We start from the raw sequence: 23,162 nt of genomic DNA, 5'->3' as shown, positions 1-23,162 counted from the left end.
AGCCCCTGACAACGATGCTCGAGCATCTCGGCTGGTGTCAGGTGGCGAAACGGCTGCTTGGGTGCCAGCGTCGGAGCCTGCTGCGGGGCAGGTAGTGTAGGCATGGCTGCGGTCGGGTCAAGAGCACGTGCCTGTACAGCCAATGCAGGTAGTGCCAATGGCTGGCGCTGAGGAGGCGAAGCAGTTTGCGGGAGACGGACCAGCAAGGTAGTCCCCTGGATCCCTAAAGGAAGCCGAGCAAATATGATTGCTCTTGCTTAATTATATCAATAGAGCTTACAGATATTTATGTTTCTTCTACTCCATCTATTTTGCTAAATAACATATCTAGGACTAATATAAATTGCAAGTACAAAGATAACTAAGCTAATAATGATAATTGGGCTGGGCTATCAGCCCATTAATCATGGTGCCAATACGTCGGCCATAATAGGGAGCAACTCCAACTGTGCCATTGACCATTCCTCCTTCACTTTCAAAATTGGTGGAGACTGAAACAGCATCTGGCAGCTGCACAGAACAAAATGAAACTCATCATGGCTGACAAACATCATTCTAACTTGCAATTTCAAATTGGTGATAAGGTGTTGTTGAAGCTGCAGCCATATACGCAGTCATCAGTTGCCAATCAATGATTTTTGAAGCTCTCTTACAAGTATTATGGACCATAAACTGTCATCCAGCGCATCGGCAAAGTGGCTATCGCTTGCATCTTCCACAAGACAGTAAGATTCACAATGTGTTTCATGTGTCCCAGCTTAAACCCTTCATTGCAGATTACCCACTGGTGTTTTCGAAGTTGCCAAGTACAACTGGCATCGAAGCTTCAAACTCTATCCCAGAGGCAGTCCTCGACAAGCGTTTGGTCCCCAAGGGCAACACAACTCCTCAGGTGATGATCAAGTGGAGTGGTTTACCAGAGACAACAATCTAGGACTACAACGTCGTTGGCAACACTTTCCTGACACACCTGATTGGGGTCAAGCATCATCTTCGGCACGGGGAGCTACCACACCTACAGCGAACAAGAAGTGAGCCAAACATGAGGAATAGGTGTATTCCATCAGTATGTTTCAATGTAATATGAAGCGTGTTTATTTCCCTTGCTATTATGTGAGACTTTGACATATGGGCCCGAGGCCGAGATGTAATAACCCTAAGAACCTGAGACAGGAAAACCATTCCATCTGAAACACGAAACCGAGAACAGAGGAACCTTTCCTCGTCTCGTTTCTGTCCACGACTCCTCGATCTCCTCATGTCCCAGCGATTGCTGGCGGCCAAGGGGCATGACAGATTCCAGCCGCTTCAAGTTCACATCCAAAGTACCATGGAAGTCTTTAGAAAAACAGTAGTATGGAGACAGGATAACAATTTTTTGCATGTGTGCCAGCCAAACACCATATATTATATCAAGTGGCATGATCCTGACTAATTTGTCGGTAGTGACCTTCATATTTGATCAATAACAAGGTAAAATACACAGCATTCTATACATTGAATAATGTTTCTTTACACTAGACCATCGTAATTTTCAACTGAGAACGGAAAACTGGCACAGATGTCCAAGCTCCATATTTTCAATGAAATTACAACAGTGGCATAGAGAGTTCAGGGAACATAATTCATGTAACCAAATCATGATGCTGTGCCCAGAAGCTTCTGGATGTCATTCTGCAGAATATGCGCAAAAATCATTGACTCATGCTGAATATGCGCAATGTGCAGTTACGTGGAGAAACAAACCTCAATCTTCAAAGGAGAAGTCGTCGGAGCATATCGCTCAACAACCTTGCCATCTTTGTCAACAAGAAACTTGGTGAAGTTCCATTTAATACCATCGCCAAGGAAGCCACCTTTCTGTGATTTCAAGTACTTGTACAATGGTGCAGCGTCCTTACCATTCACATCAATCTGAGAAATCAAGTGAACAACTTTTAAGTGCGCACCTATATCTGATTGGCATGTACCTTCCATGAACCAGGGGATATCAAATACTCTGATTCCAAATAAGTCTATTTGGACTCATGCATATGTTACTAATCAACAGTCAATATAAGGTGCTTATCACATATCACATAATGTATTAGTAGGTAAAATTAAATATAGTCAAAACTGGAAAAAAATGAGGTAAAAAAGGTGCACCAAAATTGTTTATGAATTCCTTGGTTTCAGAAGCTTGATAATGCCAGGTGAAGTTATGTTTAGAGGTTATAAGTGTAGAGAATTAGATTAGGGGGCAATTGGCAACTCCTCAATGGGAGGGGGCGCCTTATGTTATATAGGGCCGGCTGGCCTTGCTGTACAAGGCAAGGATAATTCCCTTGATTTACATCTGCTATCTATAGTAACTAATCCCTGTTTTACATCTGTTGTCTATGTCATGTGGGGGAAAACCTACACTAGGAGACGCCGAGCCAGGGATGTCCGGCGGGCTGCAGAGCGCGCGGGCGCGCGCGGCACCGCGGGCAGCGTGGTGAGCGCGGACTCCTCGCACGCAGTCCAGGAGGCCACGGCTGCATCTAGTGGTTGAGATTAGAAACATAGTTTTATTTGGATAGATATTATTAGTTACCTGTTTAGATTTGTTTCCTCCGTTAGTTGGCCGATGGCCCTTTTTATTCCCTGTAAACCGAGACTTTTGGTTAAGCAAGATTAAAACCTTTTCTTCCTCCTATCGTTCTCAAGGCCAGGCAGCCGTGAGGGGCATAACCTCCGCTACTGGAAGACACGACAGGAGACTACGAGCTTTGTAGTCGAGGGCCAGCTACCCATGATCATTACGCCCTTGACAACCTAGTATCTCAGTCTCGTCGATCCTCGCCCACCAACACCAGCCAATCCACCGCAGCAGCCGCGCCCAACCCTAGCCCACCGCCGTCGCCAACTACCTCCGTCAACCAGCCCAACACCATGAGCAAACCCTCCCTCGCCGATGTCTTGGCCTCGATCAAGACCCTCACCACGGAGATGACAGCCATGAAGGCTGACATTGCGATCCTGAAGGACCAGCCTCGTCCGTCGGCCGCCAGCAACGACGACCGCCGCTCCGAAGACCTGCGCGACATCGACCTTCCCCCTCGGCCGAAGAAGTGGGACTTCCCCCGTTTCGATGGCACGACGGATCCGCTACTCTTCCTCAACAAATTTGAGGCGTACTTCCGTCACCATCGTACCATGGCTGAGGAGCGCGTCGGCATGGCGTCCTATCACCTGGACGACGTCGCGCAACTCTGGTACACTCAGCTCTTGGAAGAAGACGGTGCTCCGACGTGGGGGCGCTTCAAGGAGCTCTTGAACCTGCGCTTCGGGCCACCTCTCCGCTCAGCTCCGCTCTTCGAGCTCTCCGAGTGCCGGCGCACGGGCACGGTGGAGGAGTACTCCAACCGATTCCAGGACCTCCTACCGCGTGCAGGACGCCTCGACGAGGCTCAACGCGTTCAACACTTCACTGGCGGACTCCTACCGCCCCTGAGTCATGTCGTCCGCATTCATCACCCGGAAACCCTCGCCGCCGCTATGAGCTTTGCACGCCAAGTGGAACTGATGGAGCACGACCGGCCGGCGCAGCACCAGCCTCGCCTGCCCCAGCGCGGCGCTCCACCACCGGCCACTCCCAGGGCCGCCCTACCAGCACCGACGCCACTCCTGGCGCTCCCTGCGCCCCCAGCGGCCGCCCAGCAAGGTCGCGGTGAAGGCAACCCACGGCGTCTCACCAGGAGGAGATGGCCAAATGCCGCCGTCTCGGTTTGTGCTTCAACTGCAACGAGAAGTTCACCCACGGCCACAATCGGTTCTGCCGCCGGCTATTCTTCCTCGACGGCGTGGAGATTGATGAGGACGGGGATGCGGGCACTGCCGCAGCGGACACTGCTGGGGATACGGAGGCGCCTTTTTTCTCCCTGCATGCCGTCGTTGGCGTCCCCATCGCGGACACAATCCAACTCCAGGTGACCGTGGGAGCCGCCTCTCTCCTCGCACTGCTCGACAGCGGCTCCACCCACAGCTTCATCGGTGAGGAGGCGGCGCGACGTGCCGGCCTGCCGATCCAGCCCAGCCCACGCATGTCGGCTATCGTCGCCAACGGCGAGCGCGTCTCCTGCCTGGGAGTCATCCGGAACGCGCCGTTCTCCATCGACGGCACCACATTCCACACCGACTTATTTGTGATGCCCCTCGCTGGTTATGACATGGTGCTCGGTACACGGTGGCTCGGCACACTGGGCCCCATTGTGTGGGACTTCGCCACCCGTTCGATGGCGTTCCAGCGCGGCGAGCAACACTTCTCCTAGACGGGCGTCGCCTCGCCATCGACAGCGCAACTGCGCACCCTCGCAGCGGCCAATGGGACGCTCCTGGACGAGCTCCTGGTCGCATATGACGACGTCTTCGGCGAACCCACGAGCCTTCCTCCACCGCGCGGTTGGGATCACGCCATCGTCCTCAAACCCGGCTCCGCCCCCGTCGCTGTTCGCCCGTACCGCTACCCAGCAGCACACAAAGACGAGCTGGAACGCCAGTGCGCCGCGATGATCGAGCAGGGCGTCGTTCGCCGCAGCGACTCGCCTTTTTCTTCGCCGGTCCGCGTCAAGAAGGCTGACGGCTCATGGCGTTTCTGTGTCGATTACCGCGCCCTCAACGCACTCACCATCAAGGACGCTTTTCCGATACCCGTCGTCGATGAGCTGCTCGACGAGCTCCATGGCACCCGCTACTTCACCAAGCTGTCGGGGTACCATCAAGTTCGGATGCGGCCGGAGGACATCCACAAGACCACGTTCCGCACCCACGACGGCCTCTACGACTTCCTCGTCATGCCGTTCGGACTGTGCAGCGCACCGGCGACGTTCCAGGGGTTGATGAACGACGTCCTGCGGCCCTTCCTCCGTCGGTTTGTGCTTGTCTTCTTTGATGATATTTTGATCTACAGTGCGACTTGGGCCGACCACCTGTGACACCTGCGTACGGTCCTCGCCATGCTGCGCCTTCACCGGCTCTTCGTCAAGCGCAGCAAGTGCACGTTCGGCGCCGCCTCGGTGTCCTACCTCGGCCACGTCATATCCGAGGCGGGCGTCGCCATGGATCCGACCAAGGTGCCGGCCATCCACGAGTGGCCGGTGCCCCGCTCCGCTCCGGCGGTGCGCAGCTTCCTCGGCATCGCGGGCTACTACCGCAAATTCGTCCACAACTACGGCACCATCGCCGCCCCGTTGACGGCCCTCACCAAGAAGGACGGATTCTCCTAGACAGCGAAGGACGTCGTTCATCAAGGACTGGAATGTCGCTGGCGCGTTGCAGAGGCCGAACGGCATGACGAGGAACTCGTAGAGTCCGTCATGTGTGCGGAACGCCGTCTTGTGTACGTCCTCCGGGCGCATGCGGACCTGGTGGTACCCCGAACGCAGGTCCAGCTTGGTGAAGAAACGCGCGCCGTGGAGCTCGTCGAGCAGCTCGTCCACGACGGGGATGGGGAACGCATCCTTGACCGTGAGCGCGTTCAACGCCCTGTAGTCGACGCAGAAACGCCATGCGCCGTCCGCCTTCTTGACGAGGACCGGAGATGAGAACGCCGAGTCGCTGCGGCGGACGATGCCTTGCGCCATCATCGCGGCGCATTGGCGTTCGAGCTCATCTTTGTGGGCCGCCGGGTATCGGTACGGGCGGACCGTGACCGGCTGCGCGCCCGGCTTGAGTGTGATGGCGTGTTCGCGGCCTCGGGGAGGGGGTAGGCCGGTCGGCTCGGCGAAGACGGTGTCGAACTGCGCCAGAAGCTCCTCCAGGAGCGAGTCGCTGGCCGTGGTGGTGTAGGGGCCAAGGGCGCCAGGGGCCAGCACGGCGGACCAGCGCACGGCGCGTCCCGCGTGCTGGAACGAGACGGTGCCCGCGACCAAGTCCCACACCAGCTGTCCTAGGGTCGCCATCCAGTCCGTCCCTAGGACAATGTCGTATCCTGCAAGAGGCATGACAAAGAGGTCGACGGTGGAGTGGAAGTCGCCGATGAGCAGCGGGGCGCCGCGGAGGACGCCTGGACATGACACGCGCTCGCCATTGGCGACCGTGGCCGTCAAGCGCGGACGAGGTTGGATCGGCAGGCCGGTCCGGTGCGCGGCCTCCTCGCCGATGAAGCTGTGAGTGGATCCCGTGTCCAGGAGGGCGATGAGGGACGTCGCGCCCACCGAGACGCGGACCTGCATGGTCTTGCCGATGGCCACGCCCGCGACCGCATGGAGGGAGAAAGTCGGTGCCTCCACCTCCCCGGAAATGGCAGTGACCGCCGCCTCGCCTTCTGGCTCGTCGTCGATCTCGACGCCATCGACGAAGAAAATGCGCTTGCAGAACCTGTTATGACCACGGTTGTACCTCTCGTTGCAGTTGAAGCATAGGTTTTGGCGGCGTCGTTCCGCCATTTCTTCCGGAGAGAGGCGTCGCTGTGTTCCCTCGCCCCGACCCGGCTGAGAGGCCACCGAAGGTGCTGGCAGCTGCAAGATCGGTGGTGGCGCCGGTAGTGCAGGTCGTGGTGCTGGCGCCGGAGGGATACCGCGCGGGGGCGCCCGAGGGGGGTGGGGAGGCAGCCTCTCGGCCTCCATCATCTCCACCTGGCATGCGAGGCTCATGGCCGCCGCCAACGTACCGGGGTTGTGGATGCGGACAGCGTTGCTAATCGGCGGAAGGAGTCCCCCCGTGTAGAGTTGGACACGTTGGGCCTCCTCGAGGCGACCCGCGCGCGGTAGGAGAGCCTGGAAACGGTTAGAGTACTCCTCCACCGTCCCGGTGCGCCGGCACTCGGCGAGCTCGAACATCGGGGCGGAGCGGAGGGGGGGTCCGAACCGCAGGTCCAGGAGGTCCTTGAAGCGCCCCCACGTCGGCGTGCCGTCGTCGTCTTGGAGCTGCGTGAACCACAGTTGTGCGATGTCGTCGAGGTGGTACGACGCGATCCACACCCGTTCCTCCGCCATGGTTCGATGTTGGCGGAAGTAGGCCTCACATTTGTTGAGGAATAGCATCGGATCGGTCGTGCCGTCATAGCGGGGAAAATCCCACTTCTTGTGCTTGGGGTGGAAGTCCTGATCTCGCGGGCCTTCAGAACGACGATCGTCGCCGCCGCCGGAAGACGATGAGGACTTGTCCTTCATGGTCGCCACGTCGGACTTGAGGGTGGACATCTCCATGCGCATGGACTTGAGCATGTCCATGACCTCGGCGAGGGTGGGTTCAGCCATGGCGGCTGGGATGGTTGCGGGGGCAGTGGGAGATGGCGGTGGACTGGGATTTGCGGTGGAGGCTGTGGAACGGGTGGGCGATGGGTTTGGTGTAGCTGCTAGTGTCGGAGATGATGGCGCGGCGGCTGAGGATGCCGAGGATCGATTGGATCGGGATACCAGGTTGTCAAGGGCCTGGTGATCTAGGGTAGCCGGCCCTCGACTACGTAGCTCGTAGTCTCGTGCCGTGTCTTCCAGAACGGAGGTTATGCCCCTCTCGGCTTCTAGGCTTGAGAATGTTCGAGGGAGGAAGAGAGAGTTTGGTTGTTGATCTTGCTTTTTCACTCACGGGAATGTTTGGGAATACAAATAGCCATCCGGCTTGCATGAAAGGGAAACTAAGTTTAGGACTAACCAAAAATAGCTAACACTAATATTTCCTAGCCATTGATTTTGAATCCCGCTTGGACCTCTTCCTCTTGCGCGCGCGCGGCGCGTTCCTCAGCTGCGGCTTGCATGAAAGGGAAACTAACAATCTCTCCTTGAGTTTAGGACTAACCAAAAATAGCTAACACTAATATTTACTAGCCACTAATTTCGAATCCCGCTTGGACCTCTTCCTCTAGTGCGCGCGCGGCGCGTTCCTCAGCTCGGCGGATGTCGCGGTTGCGCCGGCGCCTGACGTACGGCTGGCCCCACATGACAAGTGATGGCTGGACGTGGCTTGAAGGAGGAACAGCGGCAAGGTGCCGTCGTGTGGGCGTGGGAAGAACAGGGGCTGGCGGCTTGGGCTTAGGACTCCTGGCTCCCAAGGGAAGCCGAAACAATATGATGGTTCTGCTCAATCTCAATCATCCAAATTATAGAGTATTTATCTAATTGTCTTTTGCTAAATAACCCCTGAAGTAATCACTAATAATATGAAATAATTCGAAATTAAATAAATACAGGCCTATTTAGCCCCTAACAGGCCGGCTACGCCTGGAGTAGTGCTGGCCGGTCATAACATACGTGACCACATCCTCCACTACGGCACTATTCTCTAATAAATTCAAAATAAAACTGCTAGAAAGTGGAGGGATTTGAGCAGTCATTCAGTTCCAAGAGTAGACCTTGGAACTTCGCCAACCACATGCAATCCTCCTGAGCCTGACCACCAGGCATACTACATCCGGTGAGCATGGCACGGATGCACGCGGCTCATGGTGGTGGCTTGATGTGACCACACCATCCATTGACAGTGGCTGTATACACGGCCGGCTTTTTGCGGCGGTTGTTGCACACCCATCTGTTGCAGCATGCGGCTCACCAGGCTTGAGGCTGAATTGGTGCAAACAGGGCGAGGAGGGCACTCCCTGTTCGAGGCGGCAGGCCATTGAAAACAGGCTACGGCCTGATCGAGAGGGAAAAAAAGCGGCAGACCTTTGCCCACTCAACGAGCGGCAACGGCAGCCAGGCGGCAGCAGCAACTGGGAGTGACGGATGCGGCAGTCCTGCCTGTGCCTTCGATGGTAGATGCCGGATTGCCGGATCGAGTTCGACATGCTGCGTATCGGTGTCGCGGTGGCCACACCGGGGGATGGGCGGCGGTGAATCCATGCCATGCCAAGGTCACTGTGGCCTGGAGCGGCAGCGGTGGCCAAAGCTCACCACCGCATGCCACTGAAACATCCAGTGAGCCCGCTGCAGCTGTGTGGCACTGCTGTGCTGGCAACGGCTGCGGGCCGCATATATATTAGCTTTGCATCACGGAAATCATCCTTTAATTTCTAAACAGGATTATCTTCATCAATAAGGTACACATTTATTTAAAGCCAAAATTCTTGAACCATGCCGTGCAATCTGCACAACGGCTAAATTGTAGTTTTGCTTGCCATGACTAATCATAAAATAATATCCAATTGACATTAGACATCGCGAGCAATATTTTCTAGCATCATATTTCATACCAAGTTAGGACTATTGAGATTTTCAAGGTTTTCGATGGATAAAGTGATTAAGATTTGGTCCTCAGCCACCAGAGAATTTTGATGCTCCGGATGTACTACTCGACAATTTCTTTCTATACAGCATAATAAAGTTCCCACAACAACGTGCGGGGTAATATCTAGTTCAGATGTATGATAGAAAACTCCGAATTCATAATACGTTAGTTACTGCAAAAGAAAAACTCACAGGTCAAATTGCTTACCTTGTCAAAAATAGGAAACTCTGCTTTGAACCTGCTACAAACTGTCTCCTGGATATCTTCATTGGTGCCAGGCTCTTGACCAGCAAATTGATTACATGGGAATGCAAGTATCTCAAGGCCTACATGTAAGAGTGAAAGGAAGCCATGGAAAATGAGATAAATTCATTTTGATAAAATATATATTTTGTTATTATTTCAGGTATGATTATTGTTAGCAAGTTATGACTTGCCTCCTAGTCTATTGTGCCTGCGCTTTGGCTGCTGGGTACAGCCATGCGCCAACCTAGGCACTTGTGCTATTTAGTATGAGTTAATTAGGTTCCTAGATTATGTTCACATCTTGAACCCTTGAGTCCTCCTGCCTTTATATTGTAATCCCCTGTAATCTGTGTTTAATCAATATAGAATATACAGAGTTTATCTCTCTTACATGGTATCACGAGTCCGGGTAACCCCCGTTCTTCCTTCCGCTTCCCTGGCGCGCCGCTTCTAGCGCCGCCGCGTGCTGCTCCTAGCGCCGCCCCTCCCTCCTCCGCCATGGCGGGATCACTCCACCCCTCTGCTGCTGACGAGGTCGAGCGCAAGCGCCAGGAGGACGCCCGCGCCGCCCGTCGCGCCGCCCTCGCCCGCGCGGAAGAGGCCGAAGCCGAGGCCGCGGCGGCGGCAACTAAGCGCGACGCTGCAGCCGCGCGCGTCCGCGCCGCCCTGGAGCGCGCGGCCCAGGAGCGGGCCGCGGCGGATCTTGCGGACCCGCCAGAGGACCCCGAGGAGGTCGCATCCTCCCTCTCCGATGGCCCTCGTCCCTCTGTTCAGGCCGCCCTTGCTCTTCAGGAGGCTGCTGCTGTTCTTAACCTCCACGCCCAAGCAGTGGCCGTCCAGAACATCCGCCATCTTGTCCGCGTCGTCCTCGACGTCACCTCCGGCAGCTTCGCTCGGTGGCGCGAGCAATTCCTGCTCGCCCTGGGCAAGTACTCTCTTCAGGACCACGTTCTTCAGGACGACCGTCCCCTGAACTCGCCGGACTGGGAGCGCATGGACTGCGTCGTCCGCTCCTGGCTCTACGGCACCCTCTCCGACAATCTCCATGACATCGTCCGGCATCGCGGCGACCAAGGCGACACTGCCCGTACCACCTGGCTTGCCATTGAGAGCCAATTCCTCGGCAACCGGGAGGCGCGTGCTCTCATCCTTGATGCCAAACTCCGCACACTTGTCCAGGGGGACCTATCCGTCACCGACTACTGCAAGCTTCTCAAGACCACCGCCGACAACCTCGCTGATCTGGGAGAACCCGTCAGCGACCGCTCCCTCGTCCTCAATCTCATCCGAGGTTTGAACGAGCGATTTGTCTCCGTTGGCCGCCATCTTCGACGCAGCCGTCCCTTCCCTTCCTTCTTGGAGGCTTGTGATGAGCTCACCCTCGAGGAGCTTACCATGGGGGGCCCGACTCCGTCTCCTCCCACGGCTCTCGTCGTCAGCACAGGCAGCGGCTCCTCGTCCCCTCGTCCCGCCCCCCAGCAGACCTCTGGGCACCCCACAACCGACCCTGGGGGCGGCAAAGGGGGCGGCTTTGGTGGCAAAAACAATCGTCGCGGCGCTCGGGGCCGAGGTGGCAACACTGGCCACAAGGGTGGCAAAGGCGGTGGCGCGGGTACATCTGCTGCACCCAACTAGGGACCGAGTGGGTCTTGGCCCACCCACTACAACCCATGGCTCATTGTCCCCGGGCCGCGTAATCTGCCTCGCGGTGCACCCACCCATCCACCACACCAGCAGGCACTGTTGGCTCAACAGGGAGCTTTCCTGGCTTCGCAGCAGCACCCTCCAACACCGTTTCAGCAGCAGTACCTGCAGCAGGCCCCTCCTGCTGCCTTCTACGGTCAGCAGGGTGCTCATGTGCCTTCCTTTGGCAGCTCGGCTCCTCCCGGCTTCTACACCCCTCCACCCGGTCTTCCGGCGGCCTTCGATCAGCAGTCCCTTGCTTCCACTTTCAGCACCATGACACTACAGCAGCCGCCGAACAACGACTGGTACAGGTGCCACCTCCCACATGACTTCTGATTCTCGCACTCTTTCACACACTAACCTTTCACAGCATCCTTCTCCTTCTTCTATCATTGTTGGTGATGGCTCTTTACTTCCTGTCACAGCCACTGGCACCACCAATCTCACTGATTCTTTGTCCCTTAATAACGTTCTTGTTTCACCACGCCTCATTAAAAACCTCATTTCAGTACACCAGTTCACCACTGACAACAATTGTGCTGTTGAATTTGACCCTGCTGGTTGCTCTGTGAAGGATCTGGAGTCTCAGAAGGTGATCATCAGGTGCAATAGCTCCGGGGCCCTCTACCCATTACATCTCCCCGGCGCCACCGCCCTTGCTGCTGCTTCTTCACCTGCAATTTGGCATCGTCGACTTGGCCATCCTGGTCGTGACACGCTGTCTAAAGTCACTTCTGTTATTCCTGGCTGTACCAAAGAACTTGATCCTATTTGTCATGCGTGTCAGTTAGGGCGTCATACTCGCCTTCCGTTTCAAACATCATCTTCTCGGGCCTCCACTGTATTTGAGCTCATTCACTGTGATTTATGGACTTCCCCAGTCATTAGTGTTTCTGGCTTCAAATACTATTTAATTATTCTCGATGATTATTCTCACTATGTTTGGGCGTTTCCAATTCGTCTCAAATCTGACACGTTTACCACTTTAACTAACTTTTTCGCCTATGTTCACACTCAGTATGGCACCACTGTAAAAGCTGTCCAATGTGACAATGGCCGGGAGTTCGATAACTCTATCTCCCGCTCCTTCTTCCTCACCAAAGGCATCCACCTTCGCATGTCCTGTCCATATACTTCCTCTCAGAATGGGCGGGCTGAGCGCATGATCCGCACTATCAATAATGCGGTTCGCTCTCTTCTTTTTCAAGCTTCCATGCCCCCTTCATACTGGGTTGAAGCTCTGCATGTCGCCACACATGTTCTCAACATCCTACCCACCAAAACCCTTCACTCATCCACACCTCACTCTGTCCTGTTTGGTGTTCAGCCCCAATACGACCATCTTCGCGTCTTTGGCTGCGCTTGCTATCCTAATCTTTCCGCTACAGCCACCCACAAACTTGCACCTCGATCTTCCTTGTGCATCTTTCTTGGCTATTCCTCCAACCATAAAGGATACCGCTGCCTCGACCTACAAACCAATCGTGTTCTCATCTCTAGGCATGTCGTTTTTGATGAGACCTCGTTCCCCCTTTCTCAGCAGCACACTCCTTCCAATCCAGCGGATTTTGATTTTCTAACTTCTGATGCTGATCCCCTTCCCAGTGTACCATTACCTTTTCCTACAGGTACCTCCACTGGTGTTCCTGCACGGCCCCGTGCAGCCCCCGTGTCAGCACACTGTCAGCACCCTGCACGGACTGTCCCCGTGTGGCAGTCAGTGAGGGTGCAGCCGTCCAGACAACAGCTACCACTCCGGTACCGGGCAAGGCTCCTTCGCTGATATCAGGCGCCCGGCAGGCAACTCCTTCTACACCTGCTGCTGCTGCAGCTCCGGGCGCTGCTGCAGCCCGGCAGGCAGCTTCCTCTACACCTGCGGCTGCTGCTGCAGCCCCTGTCAAGCCTCGACCACTACTGGTGTACTCACGGCGCCAGGCAGCCGCTCCTCCTCCGCAACCGGCTGCCCCCAGCCCGCCGGCTCTGCCCAAGGGAGCCGTGTCTATGCAGCCCACCATCAACAATCACAGCATGACGACACGCGCGAAAGCTGGTCACCGGTTTCCTAGTGTCTACAACAGCACAACACTGTCACCGGTGCCCCGCAGCTTCCGTAGTGCCCTTGCTGATCCCAATTGGAGGACTGCCATGGAAGAAGAGTTCTCTGCTCTCCTTCAGAACAAGACATGGGAGCTTGTTCCTCGACCGTCTCAAGGCAACATTGTCACTGGTAAATGGATCTTCAAGCACAAATTCAGGGCTGATGGGTCACTAGAGCGCTACAAGGCTCGTTGGGTCCTCCGAGGCTTTACTCAGCGCCCTGGGATCGACTTTGACGAGACATTCAGCCCTGTTATCAAGCCCGCCACAGTTCGGACAGTGCTCTCCCTCGCCCTCTCCCGTGGCTGGCCAGTTCACCAGCTCGATGTAAAGAACGCCTTCCTACACGGGACCCTGTCTGAAACTGTTTTTGCTGCACAACCTGCTGGTTTTGAGGATTCCACTCACCCCGGCTATGTCTGTCAACTCAACAAGTCTCTCTATGGCCTCAAGCAAGCTCCTCGGGCATGGTACAGTCGCTTCGCCACATTTATTCTCTCCCTTGGATTTGTGAATGCAAAGGCAGACACCTCTCTATTCATCTACCATAATGGTGCCGACACAGCATACTTGCTACTGTATGTGGATGACATCATCCTCACTGCCTCCACAGCTGTCCTCCGTCGCATCATAGCTGCCCTACAGCGTGAGTTCAGCATGAAGGATCTTGGCAAGTTACACCATTTTCTTGGAATGCAAGTTCAGCACAGGGATGGATGTCTGTTCTTGTCTCAGCAACAATACATGCTGGAGATTCTTGACCGGGCTGGTATGGCTGAATGCAAACCCTGCTCTACTCCAGTTGACACCAATCCCAAGTTATCTGCAGTAAGTGGAGACCCAGTTCAGGATCCCTCTGATTTTCGCAGCCTAGCCGGTGCTCTCCAGTACCTCACTTTTACTCGTCCGGACATTGCTTACGCTGTTCAGCAAGTGTGTCTCCACATGCATGATCCACGGGAACCTCACTTGGCTGCCCTCAAGCGGATCCTTCGGTATGTTCGCGGTACTCTACATTTGGGGCTGGTGCTCCGCCCCTCGTCACAACATGAGCTGATCGCCTACTCTGATGCTGATTGGGCCGGCTGCCCAGATACTCGCAAGTCCACCTCTGGATATGCGGTCTTCCTTGGTGATAACCTCATTTCCTGGTCCTCCAAACGCCAAAACACTGTGTCCCGATCCAGTGCCGAAGCTGAATATCGCGCCGTTGCCAACGCTGTTGCAGAAACTTCCTGGCTGCGCCAACTTCTCAGCGAATTGCAGTCCCCCTTGCAGCGTGCTACATTGGTCTATTGTGACAACATCAGCGCCGTCTACATGTCCGCCAACCCTGTCCAACATCAGCGGACTAAACACATCGAGATTGATCTCCATTTTGTCCGGGAACAGGTTGCTCTTGGTGCTGTTCGTGTTCTTCATGTCCCAACCACTTCTCAGTATGCTGACATCTTCACCAAAGGATTGCCATCTTCGCTCTTCGCAGAATTTAGAACCAGTCTGAACGTCCGCTGCACCGACGCTCAGACTGCGGGGGGATGTTAGCAAGTTATGACTTGCCTCCTAGTCTATTGTGCCTGCGCTTTGGCTGCTGGGTACAGCCATGCGCCAACCTAGGCACTTGTGCTATTTAGTATGAGTTAATTAGGTTCCTAGATTATGTTCACATCTTGAACCCTTGAGTCCTCCTGCCTTTATATTGTAATCCCCTGTAATCTGTGTTTAATCAATATAGAATATACAGAGTTTATCTCTCTTACAATTATGCATGAGAACGCTATAGTCAAAGAACAAACCTTTCTCTCTGTACTTCTCATACAAGACATTTAGCTCTTTGTAATTGGAACTTGTTAGTCCACTACAAAATAAGTAAAACCAATGAACCACAAGTTCCACATATGCTTCAACTGTGAAATAAAATTAAACATAGCTCTAGCATCTATTTTCTGAGGCATCTTCATTCAGTCTTACAACTATGACTTGAACAAGGGAAAAGATGTACAACAAAGCACAGGTTTGCTACACCAGACTGACCTGTTTACAACATCAGTAGTCTGCAGTATAGTAAGTAACATGTGTATATTTATAGCCAACAAGGAAAAACATGCATCCGCCTAAGAACAGAATATAAAATGCCAGATTCGCCTTCCTGAAAGGCCCACAAAGAAGCCATTGGTTCTGAGCTATAGCTGAATCTATCTATACTGTACAGTACCTCAGATTCATAGGACAAGCTGAGTTCAAGACAGATGAAAGATAGCCCTATCATATCAAGGAAAATAGATACAGCATGATGAATAACCTTGGGACTTGGGAGGATATAGTATTCATTTCAACTGCTCTAAAGATTAACAAGTAGATTCGCTCAAAAGAAAAAATTGAAACCTGGAGAAAAGAACATCCATTTTCATCAGAAGACCATTGAAATATTTTTTTAAAAGAATGTGCAATATGATCTGATGTAGGCTAGATCGCAATGTTAAACAATGAAGTTCAGACCAACAGTTACCATTTTGAAGCAACATTGACGATAAGAAGAACCTTTCCAGCATACTCGCTTAGTTCTATGTCATCACCCCTAATATCCTTTACAAGAACAAAATATCAGTTCAGAAACAAATCGGCAAAGACAAAGACCATAATATGTAAATTGAGGTCACAGGTAACAATGCACAGCTACAACATTTGAAGAAAATTTTTGCCTATGTTTACTGTACTGGGTGCCAGCAAAAGATGCAGAACTTCCTGATAGAATGACGCAAAGAAGAGAAAAAGGCACATATATATCTATTGCGATAAGGACAAATGATACCTTTTTCACTTTTGACAGGTCCACCCAACAGTACATCTTTGCAGTGAGAGAAACAGAGTTCCACGCAATTGAATTAAGGGTGTGTTTAGTTCCCTATAGAATGCAAAATACAAAATACCAAATACTTTGGAATGATGAAATTCAAAATGCCAAATTTTTCATGGGTGCGTTTTGTTTCATCCAAAATGCCAAAATTTTTAGGGTCCAAAATACTGGGCCTTGTTTACTTCCACCCAAAAACCTAAAAATTTTCGAGATTCCCTGTCACATCGAATCTTTAGACGCATACATGAAGTATTAAATATAGACGAAAATAAAAACTAATTGCACAGTTTGGTCGAAATTTAAGAGACAAATCTTTTTAGCCTAGTTACATGATTAGACAATAATTACCACAAATAAACGAAAGTGCTACAGTGTCGCGAAATTTTTTTCTTTCGCAAACTAAACACAGGCCCAGAATGCAAAATGACATTCTGTTCTGCAGAAACTAAACAGGCCCTACGATAACGGTTCCCTCAGGTCAAAATTTCAGTTTTTCTACCTCGTCACGTTTACATCCAACCTCAGTGCAGGTTTCATTACTAAACTCGATTTCACATGAAAATAAGGTATCTGGAACAGCAAAGCCACCATCTTGTCACCAATTACTCCAATCTAATTCAGGATTTTCACTACGGTAGCGAAAACAACCCGAATCTGTCAACTAGCAATAAGCAGCGGAACTAGCAGAGAGCAAACAAAGGAGAATAACGCCTAGCAGATCTGCAGGCACCAACCACCTACCTTGACGGTGATGTCGTAGATGGAGGTGGGCAGGTCGTCGGCCATTTGCGGGACTGCCGGGGTGAGGGAGCGGAAGACGAGAGCAATGGCGAGGACGAGGACGGCGACGGACAGGAGGAGTCGGGGGCCCCTGAGCCCTCTTGTAGCCTCAATCATCGAGGCAGAGCGGCAGACCGGCGGTCGGCCGAGGCGTGCAGTAGGAAATGGGACACCAGCCGGCAGCAACCGATCGGTTTGACTAGAGCTTTGCGAACAACAATCATTTTGTTATTGCAAACAACAACAAATACCAAGTCAATTTATCAAAGTCTTTGGAGATGATCTTACGTCACATGCATAAAGCATTAAATATAGATAAAAATAAAACTAAATACACAGTTGTCTGTAAATTGCAAAATGAATTAAGCCTAGTTACTCTATAATTGAATAATGTTTTTTAAATAAAAACAAAAGTACTACAGGAACGAAATCTAAAAAGTTTTCACAACTAAACCATGCCTAGCTATGGTAAATATCGTCGTCTCCGGTGTTTTTTTATTATTATTATTAACTCTTTTTCAAAATTATTTCTAAAATAACACTATTAATTTTTTAAAATAAAATCTAATCGTTTTAGCTACGCCAATCTCTCCGGCACGGTAAACCGCTTTAACATGCTAGCCCATGTGGCTTAGCAAAATTGTCAACATGATAGGTCAGCCCATGACTAGCCCGATGACATGGCGTGTGTGTCGCGCCATCAATTCTGGCATGTTAGTGGTCACGCCATCCCGCCAGGCACGGTGTGGGTAGGTACAGAGCCCGTCGCGCAGCCTCCCAAATTTCTTGCATTCTTCCTCCACCAGCTATGTGATTAGAGCATGTATCAGCATCATCACCCTAAGATCTCATCACCACCTACACCTCCACCGGGACATGAGAGAGGTCGCCCTAAGCCCCTCTATCTTTGGCCTCCCACCCTTCTTCCTCCCTGCCTTCAGCTCGAACTAGCAGCGACACCCCCGGGGCTCCTACTCCACCGACCATCCAACAAAGGTCGCTCGTAGACTCCTCTACCCTCCCCCTTTAAGATAAAAGTATTATCCATGTCATTTTCTTAAGGAACATTACTAAGGATTCCCTTATAGTACCGTTCTACTAGTTCTATCAATGGGGAGTGGACTGCAAAGGACTCAATAGAAATATCACACCCGCGATATACCACGTGGCTCGAAAAATAGGATGCATTCACAGCTAAATAGCATATAAGCACCAGCTTACACTTTGTCGACCACTTAACCCACTCGAGTATTGAGCTAAGCACTTTGTGAACATATACATAAACTCATTATCAATCATGACTATATCAAATTGTTGATGCAAAAGTGGATCTGCAAACACAAAGGGCTAATACCCGATTTTGATGTTTAGGCGTGTCAGCCGATTTGACCTAACAATCGACAAAGGTGATAACTTGAATACTTTGGTCCCGACAACAGCGATGCGTCCGGATGTCACGGCCAAGAGGTACTCACGCGGAACTCAAGAATTCATCGAGTATTGCTCGTTGAATCCCTGAGAACTCGTAGACAAAAGAAAATGTGCGAGTTGACGAAGTCATCGAAAAAGTAGATGTAAAAGTAGATGTAAAAGTAGATGTAAAACTTGTGTATGATATTGATTAATTGTCCTTCTTACATTGCTACTAGATCTATATTTATATCTTGATCTAAAGAGTTACAATCGTATACGACTAGGATCTAATTCTAATTCTAGACAAAACAAGACTCTTACATAAAGCATGCTTTAACAAATATAAAAATTAACATCTATCTATTCCTGTATCCGCTTCCATCACGATGAAACCTTCCATCGGCTTCTGCTTCATCGGCATATCCTTTGTAGCTTCCTTAGCAACTTCTACACCTTTCTTCATCGGCATCTGCGATCATCGGCATCGGCGATTAATCGGCAATGACTAGTGACCACCGTCTCCATCCTTAGGCCAGCAGCATCTTTCACCCATCATCCTGTCATCAGCATCATTGGCCATCGGCATTTTCTAATCGGCTTAACACAGCAGTTTCCTGACTACCGATTAGCTTCTCCTGAGCAACTCATGCCTAAAAACGGTGTCAACACATGCCCTCCAATTTCGGAGTATAAAATTAATGCTCTGAAATTCTTTCCAGATAATATCGACCTTTTCATAATCATTTCCTTCTGGTAAAATTTATTACCAAATCCAAACAACTTCAATCCTGACTTCCGTATCTCAATAAATATCTCAAATCTTCTAACCACCCGTGTCAAATCATAGGGAAAACCGCTCATCGGCAACTTTACTATTAGGACAGATTGCCGATGACTTAAAATATTGTGCACAGTGGAATATCTCCAAGATCATGATTACCTGCCATGAAATCACCTGCACAATCCCTTGATTATCTTGCGAACAGTTACCATATTCATCTGAACAACCTCGAATTTCACGGATGCGGTAAAGAGATAAGTCCAAAATGCCCCCACTCATCTCAACCTATAAATACTTCCTTCCCCGGTACTCATCTTCTACCCTACCATTCTTCATCTCCAACCTCGTTCTCTCCGACGGCGACTTTGACGAAAAGTTCAAGAACTCCGGCTACAGCAAGACTTGTAACTCAGGACCTTCAAATCCTCGGTCTTCTCCCTACTAGAAGAAATGGCCATTAGCTTCACTGTTCCTGATGTTAATCCACCCCTATCTTCTTTTTCCCTTTACTGCAGTTCTTTACATTCTTGTAACTTCATATGCTTAGTACTTTTTCTTGTTTTTTCCTACCTTTTTGATCCTCAAACTTTATGATTTGAGTAACAAGATAGTTATTCCCATCGAGTAACCTCACCTCCAATGCCTGGGTCCAATGGGTGATCCAGTTCCCACCGATATAATCAACGCAGAAACTAACAGGATCCCCTTTAGATCCGAAAACTTCTCCCTATATCTATGGAAAGACACTTTCCGATCCTGGCCAAAACCCACTAAGGGGTGGAAAGATTGATTTCTGAGAGTTAGCAGGGCAAATGAAGTATACTGGGGAGAGCGCAAAATAGACCAGTGTATCAGACTCTCCATTGCCAATATGGAGAAGAACGAGTCAATGATGATAGCAGCCTCATATTTCTGGTCAGATACTCTCAATGCTTTTGCGTTCGGTCATGGCCCAACTTCCCCTACGCTTGCCGATGTTCTTATGCTTACGGGCCTAGATATTTCAACTACCGATGATGGTGGTATTTTTAATCGGAAATCTGAGTACAAGGTAGAAACTCGTAACATCGGCGGTTGGTCAGGATACATCCAGAAGTATCGGCAAACTGGATCGGTTGGTCTGAGAGAGCAAGCCATCTTTCTGAATATGTGGCTGGACAAGTTTATCTTTTGCGGTCGATCGGTAGGGCCAACTTCCGTTTACCTATCGACAGCAGAGCGATTTGCCAATGGTCACCGATTCCCCCTCGGCCGATACCTTCTGAGCTCTGCCTATCATCTCCTCCATCAAGTAGCTGAGAAACTTCTGCTACGTGAACCCATCGGCAACCTGGAAAGCCCTTGGTGGTTCATTAATATGTGGCTCAATGCCCATATGCATAAATGCCTGCAATGGGATTTCTTCGCACAACAATTCCCACGGGACATCGCTGAAGACTATGAGCTAGCAGAAGATGAATCGGCAACGCGCTCACCCCTCGACTATGGCAAAGCCATCATAGTCCTATTGGTGCAAAAGTGGATCTACAAACACAAAGGGCTAATACTACGACAAATTTGTGTTTGATTGATTGTGTATATCCTTACATCGCTATGGGGTCTTATATTTATACCCTGCCCAAAAGGGTTACAATCAGACACGACTAGGACTCGAATTCCAAATTGAACAGAATCCGTATACAAAACAAACTGTAATAACTATGGAAAACATTAAGTTATCTTCCACAACCGATCGGTACACCACCACGACTCGATCGACAATTCCTGCGCCTCTCTTTGTGACCATCGGCGAACCACCTCCCATAGCCATCGGCAACCATCAGCACCAGTCATCGGCATAGATCCATCACCACTCCTGGACTAGGCCATATTCTGTCGTTTTATCATCGGCACCAACCCTCATCGGCAACTCTTCTGTCAACTAGTCATCACTTTCCTACCTGCCGATCTACGCCTCATTAACTCCAGATACGCGTCCAAACATACATGTCCAAAAACGGTGTCAACACATGCCCCCCTATTTCGAAGTATAAAATCATTGATGCTCCAAAATTCTCTTCAATAAACACGTCCTTTTCGCAATTATTTCCCCCTGACGGTCATTAATTGCCAAATCCAAACAACCTCAATCCGGTTCTCCAGCATATACCTCGAATCTCTCATCTTTTCGAACCAAATCTCCTAAACATACGTTCATCGGCAATATTTCCGTTAGAGAGAAACTGCTGATGAGCCGACCAGGAGATCTCGCACAGTAAAATATCTTCAAAATCATGACAGCTTGCTGTAAAATCACCTGCACAATCCCTTGATTACCATGGGAACAGTTACCATATCCACCTGAACACCCTCGGATTTTACGGATACGGTAAAGAGATAAGTCGAAAATGCCCCTACTCACTTTACCCTATAAATATTGCCTTCTTCGGTACTCTTCCTCGACCTTGTCATTCTACATTCACCAAACCCATCTTCCTGGCGGCGGCACTGTTTGAGGAGCCCAAGAACTCCAACGAGCACTAGCAGTTCTTCAATCCGTCGATCCTCTCCTTCCCCGAGAAGAAAATGGCCATCAACTTCACTGTCTCTGTAACAGAACCGACCAAATTATAAGAGATTAAGCCTAATAGTGACCATTTGCATAGTCGAACCATCACGCTTAAGCCCATATAATCCCGGTAGTCCGTGAAATCTCGAAGGATTTCAAACCACACATCGCATAACAGCCAAGATCGTAATAAGTTTAGCGGCCGCCATCCACAAGTACGTCCAGATTACAACATTCATAAATCACATCGGAGTACTTAAGTTATTACAAACCAAGTTCTTCAAGTAGCGGAAGCTTCATAGTTCGAAAATACAACACACACGATAAGTCTGATACAGTGCCATAGTTCGGTCATTCCCTCAAAAGCAAAAGAAGAGACGGAGTGACCATCGCCCTTGGTCTAGTCATCACCCATAGCTGGGTACAGACAGAGGATGCAATAACCATAGTACATTTGACCATCTGCAAAACAACATGGGAGTAGAACCCTGAGTACGAGAAGGTACTCAGCTAGACTTACCCGTCATAAACTTAAAATAAAGACTCATCAAGGATCATGAAGGCTATATAGTGGGGTAGCTGACAACCATTTTGCAAAACCGCAATATTACACTATCATAACCTACATAAGTCTTTCTTCTTTTAATTTGCCCAAGTTGAAAGTATCATTACCTATTATCTAGGTTTGCACCTGCACTATTACAAGCAACTGTAAGGCTATGATAGTACCTTATCATAGCATTCATAAACCCTTTCATTATAACCCAAGTGTTCCATAGTCCTTACTACGAGGACGAAGCTCATGTCAAGTGCTCACTATCCAGGAGCGATGGCGATTCGAATCGATTTCTAACCAGCTGGCGAGGTATTCCCCACACAAACCACACTCACTGATCAAGTGAGCTACAGGTCACCGTGTTGCACTATCCAGGACCAATTCGCGGGTTCGACAGGCACCGCCCGTACCCGAGGACCGTTCCGGCGACCGAGGTATCCAAGGTATACCAAGGTTGCGCGCCGCGCCCTCGTCGTTCTCCTCAACCATCACCAATACAGCGCGTACATCGGGCCGATTCCCGGCCCGGATAGTGCTCAGGCTTCGCGGTCGGAACGACTTATCCTTCCAGCTAAATGTGGGGCATGCGTTCAACATGACAAGAGGGCCGTCAACGATCGGTCCTTAATCGACACAGGCAGGGGCACTATGGTCAACCCACCACAAGACCCTGCCCGGTCTCCAAATTCATTTCACACTTGGTCATCCTTTTTCCGAGCAACCAATGCTTAATCAAGCAGGTATCCACCTATATCTCGCAGGTGACAGGAAATCACCCGACTTCTACCGGACTAAGCAAGCTAAGCATAGACTCCGCGCCTATCTACATAGGACAAGGTAGATAAACGAGTAGGAATAACAAGGAGTACATATGCAGCAACGGTATCAGGCAACTCCTACCACTTAAATGCAGTAGTAGAACAAGTATAGTGCATCACATAAGTTAGCGAGAATAGGGAGACTTAGAATGCTCCGGGGCTTGCCTTTCTCAAAGGTGATGGGTCGGTGATCTGGA

General features: G+C 50.8%; 1 protein-coding gene across 1 annotated transcript; it reads right to left on the bottom strand.

The window, feature by feature from the left end:
- On the bottom strand, window positions 1,360-17,061 carry LOC8155431 (probable glutathione peroxidase 2). Its single transcript, XM_002489262.2, has 6 exons — window positions 16,811-17,061; window positions 15,722-15,798; window positions 15,009-15,070; window positions 9,391-9,509; window positions 1,747-1,914; window positions 1,360-1,674 (listed from the first exon to the last, which is right to left on the bottom strand). The coding sequence occupies exons 1-6, from the start codon at window positions 16,964-16,966 to the stop codon at window positions 1,639-1,641; spliced, it is 618 nt and encodes a 205-aa protein (XP_002489307.1). The 5' UTR covers window positions 16,967-17,061; the 3' UTR covers window positions 1,360-1,638.

This window comes from Sorghum bicolor, chromosome 5 (genome assembly GCF_000003195.3).
Source record: "Sorghum bicolor cultivar BTx623 chromosome 5, Sorghum_bicolor_NCBIv3, whole genome shotgun sequence".
Taxonomy (NCBI): domain Eukaryota; kingdom Viridiplantae; phylum Streptophyta; class Magnoliopsida; order Poales; family Poaceae; genus Sorghum; species Sorghum bicolor.
The sequence above is the reverse complement of the archived record's forward strand: the minus strand, read 5'-3'. Positions and strand labels throughout refer to the sequence as shown.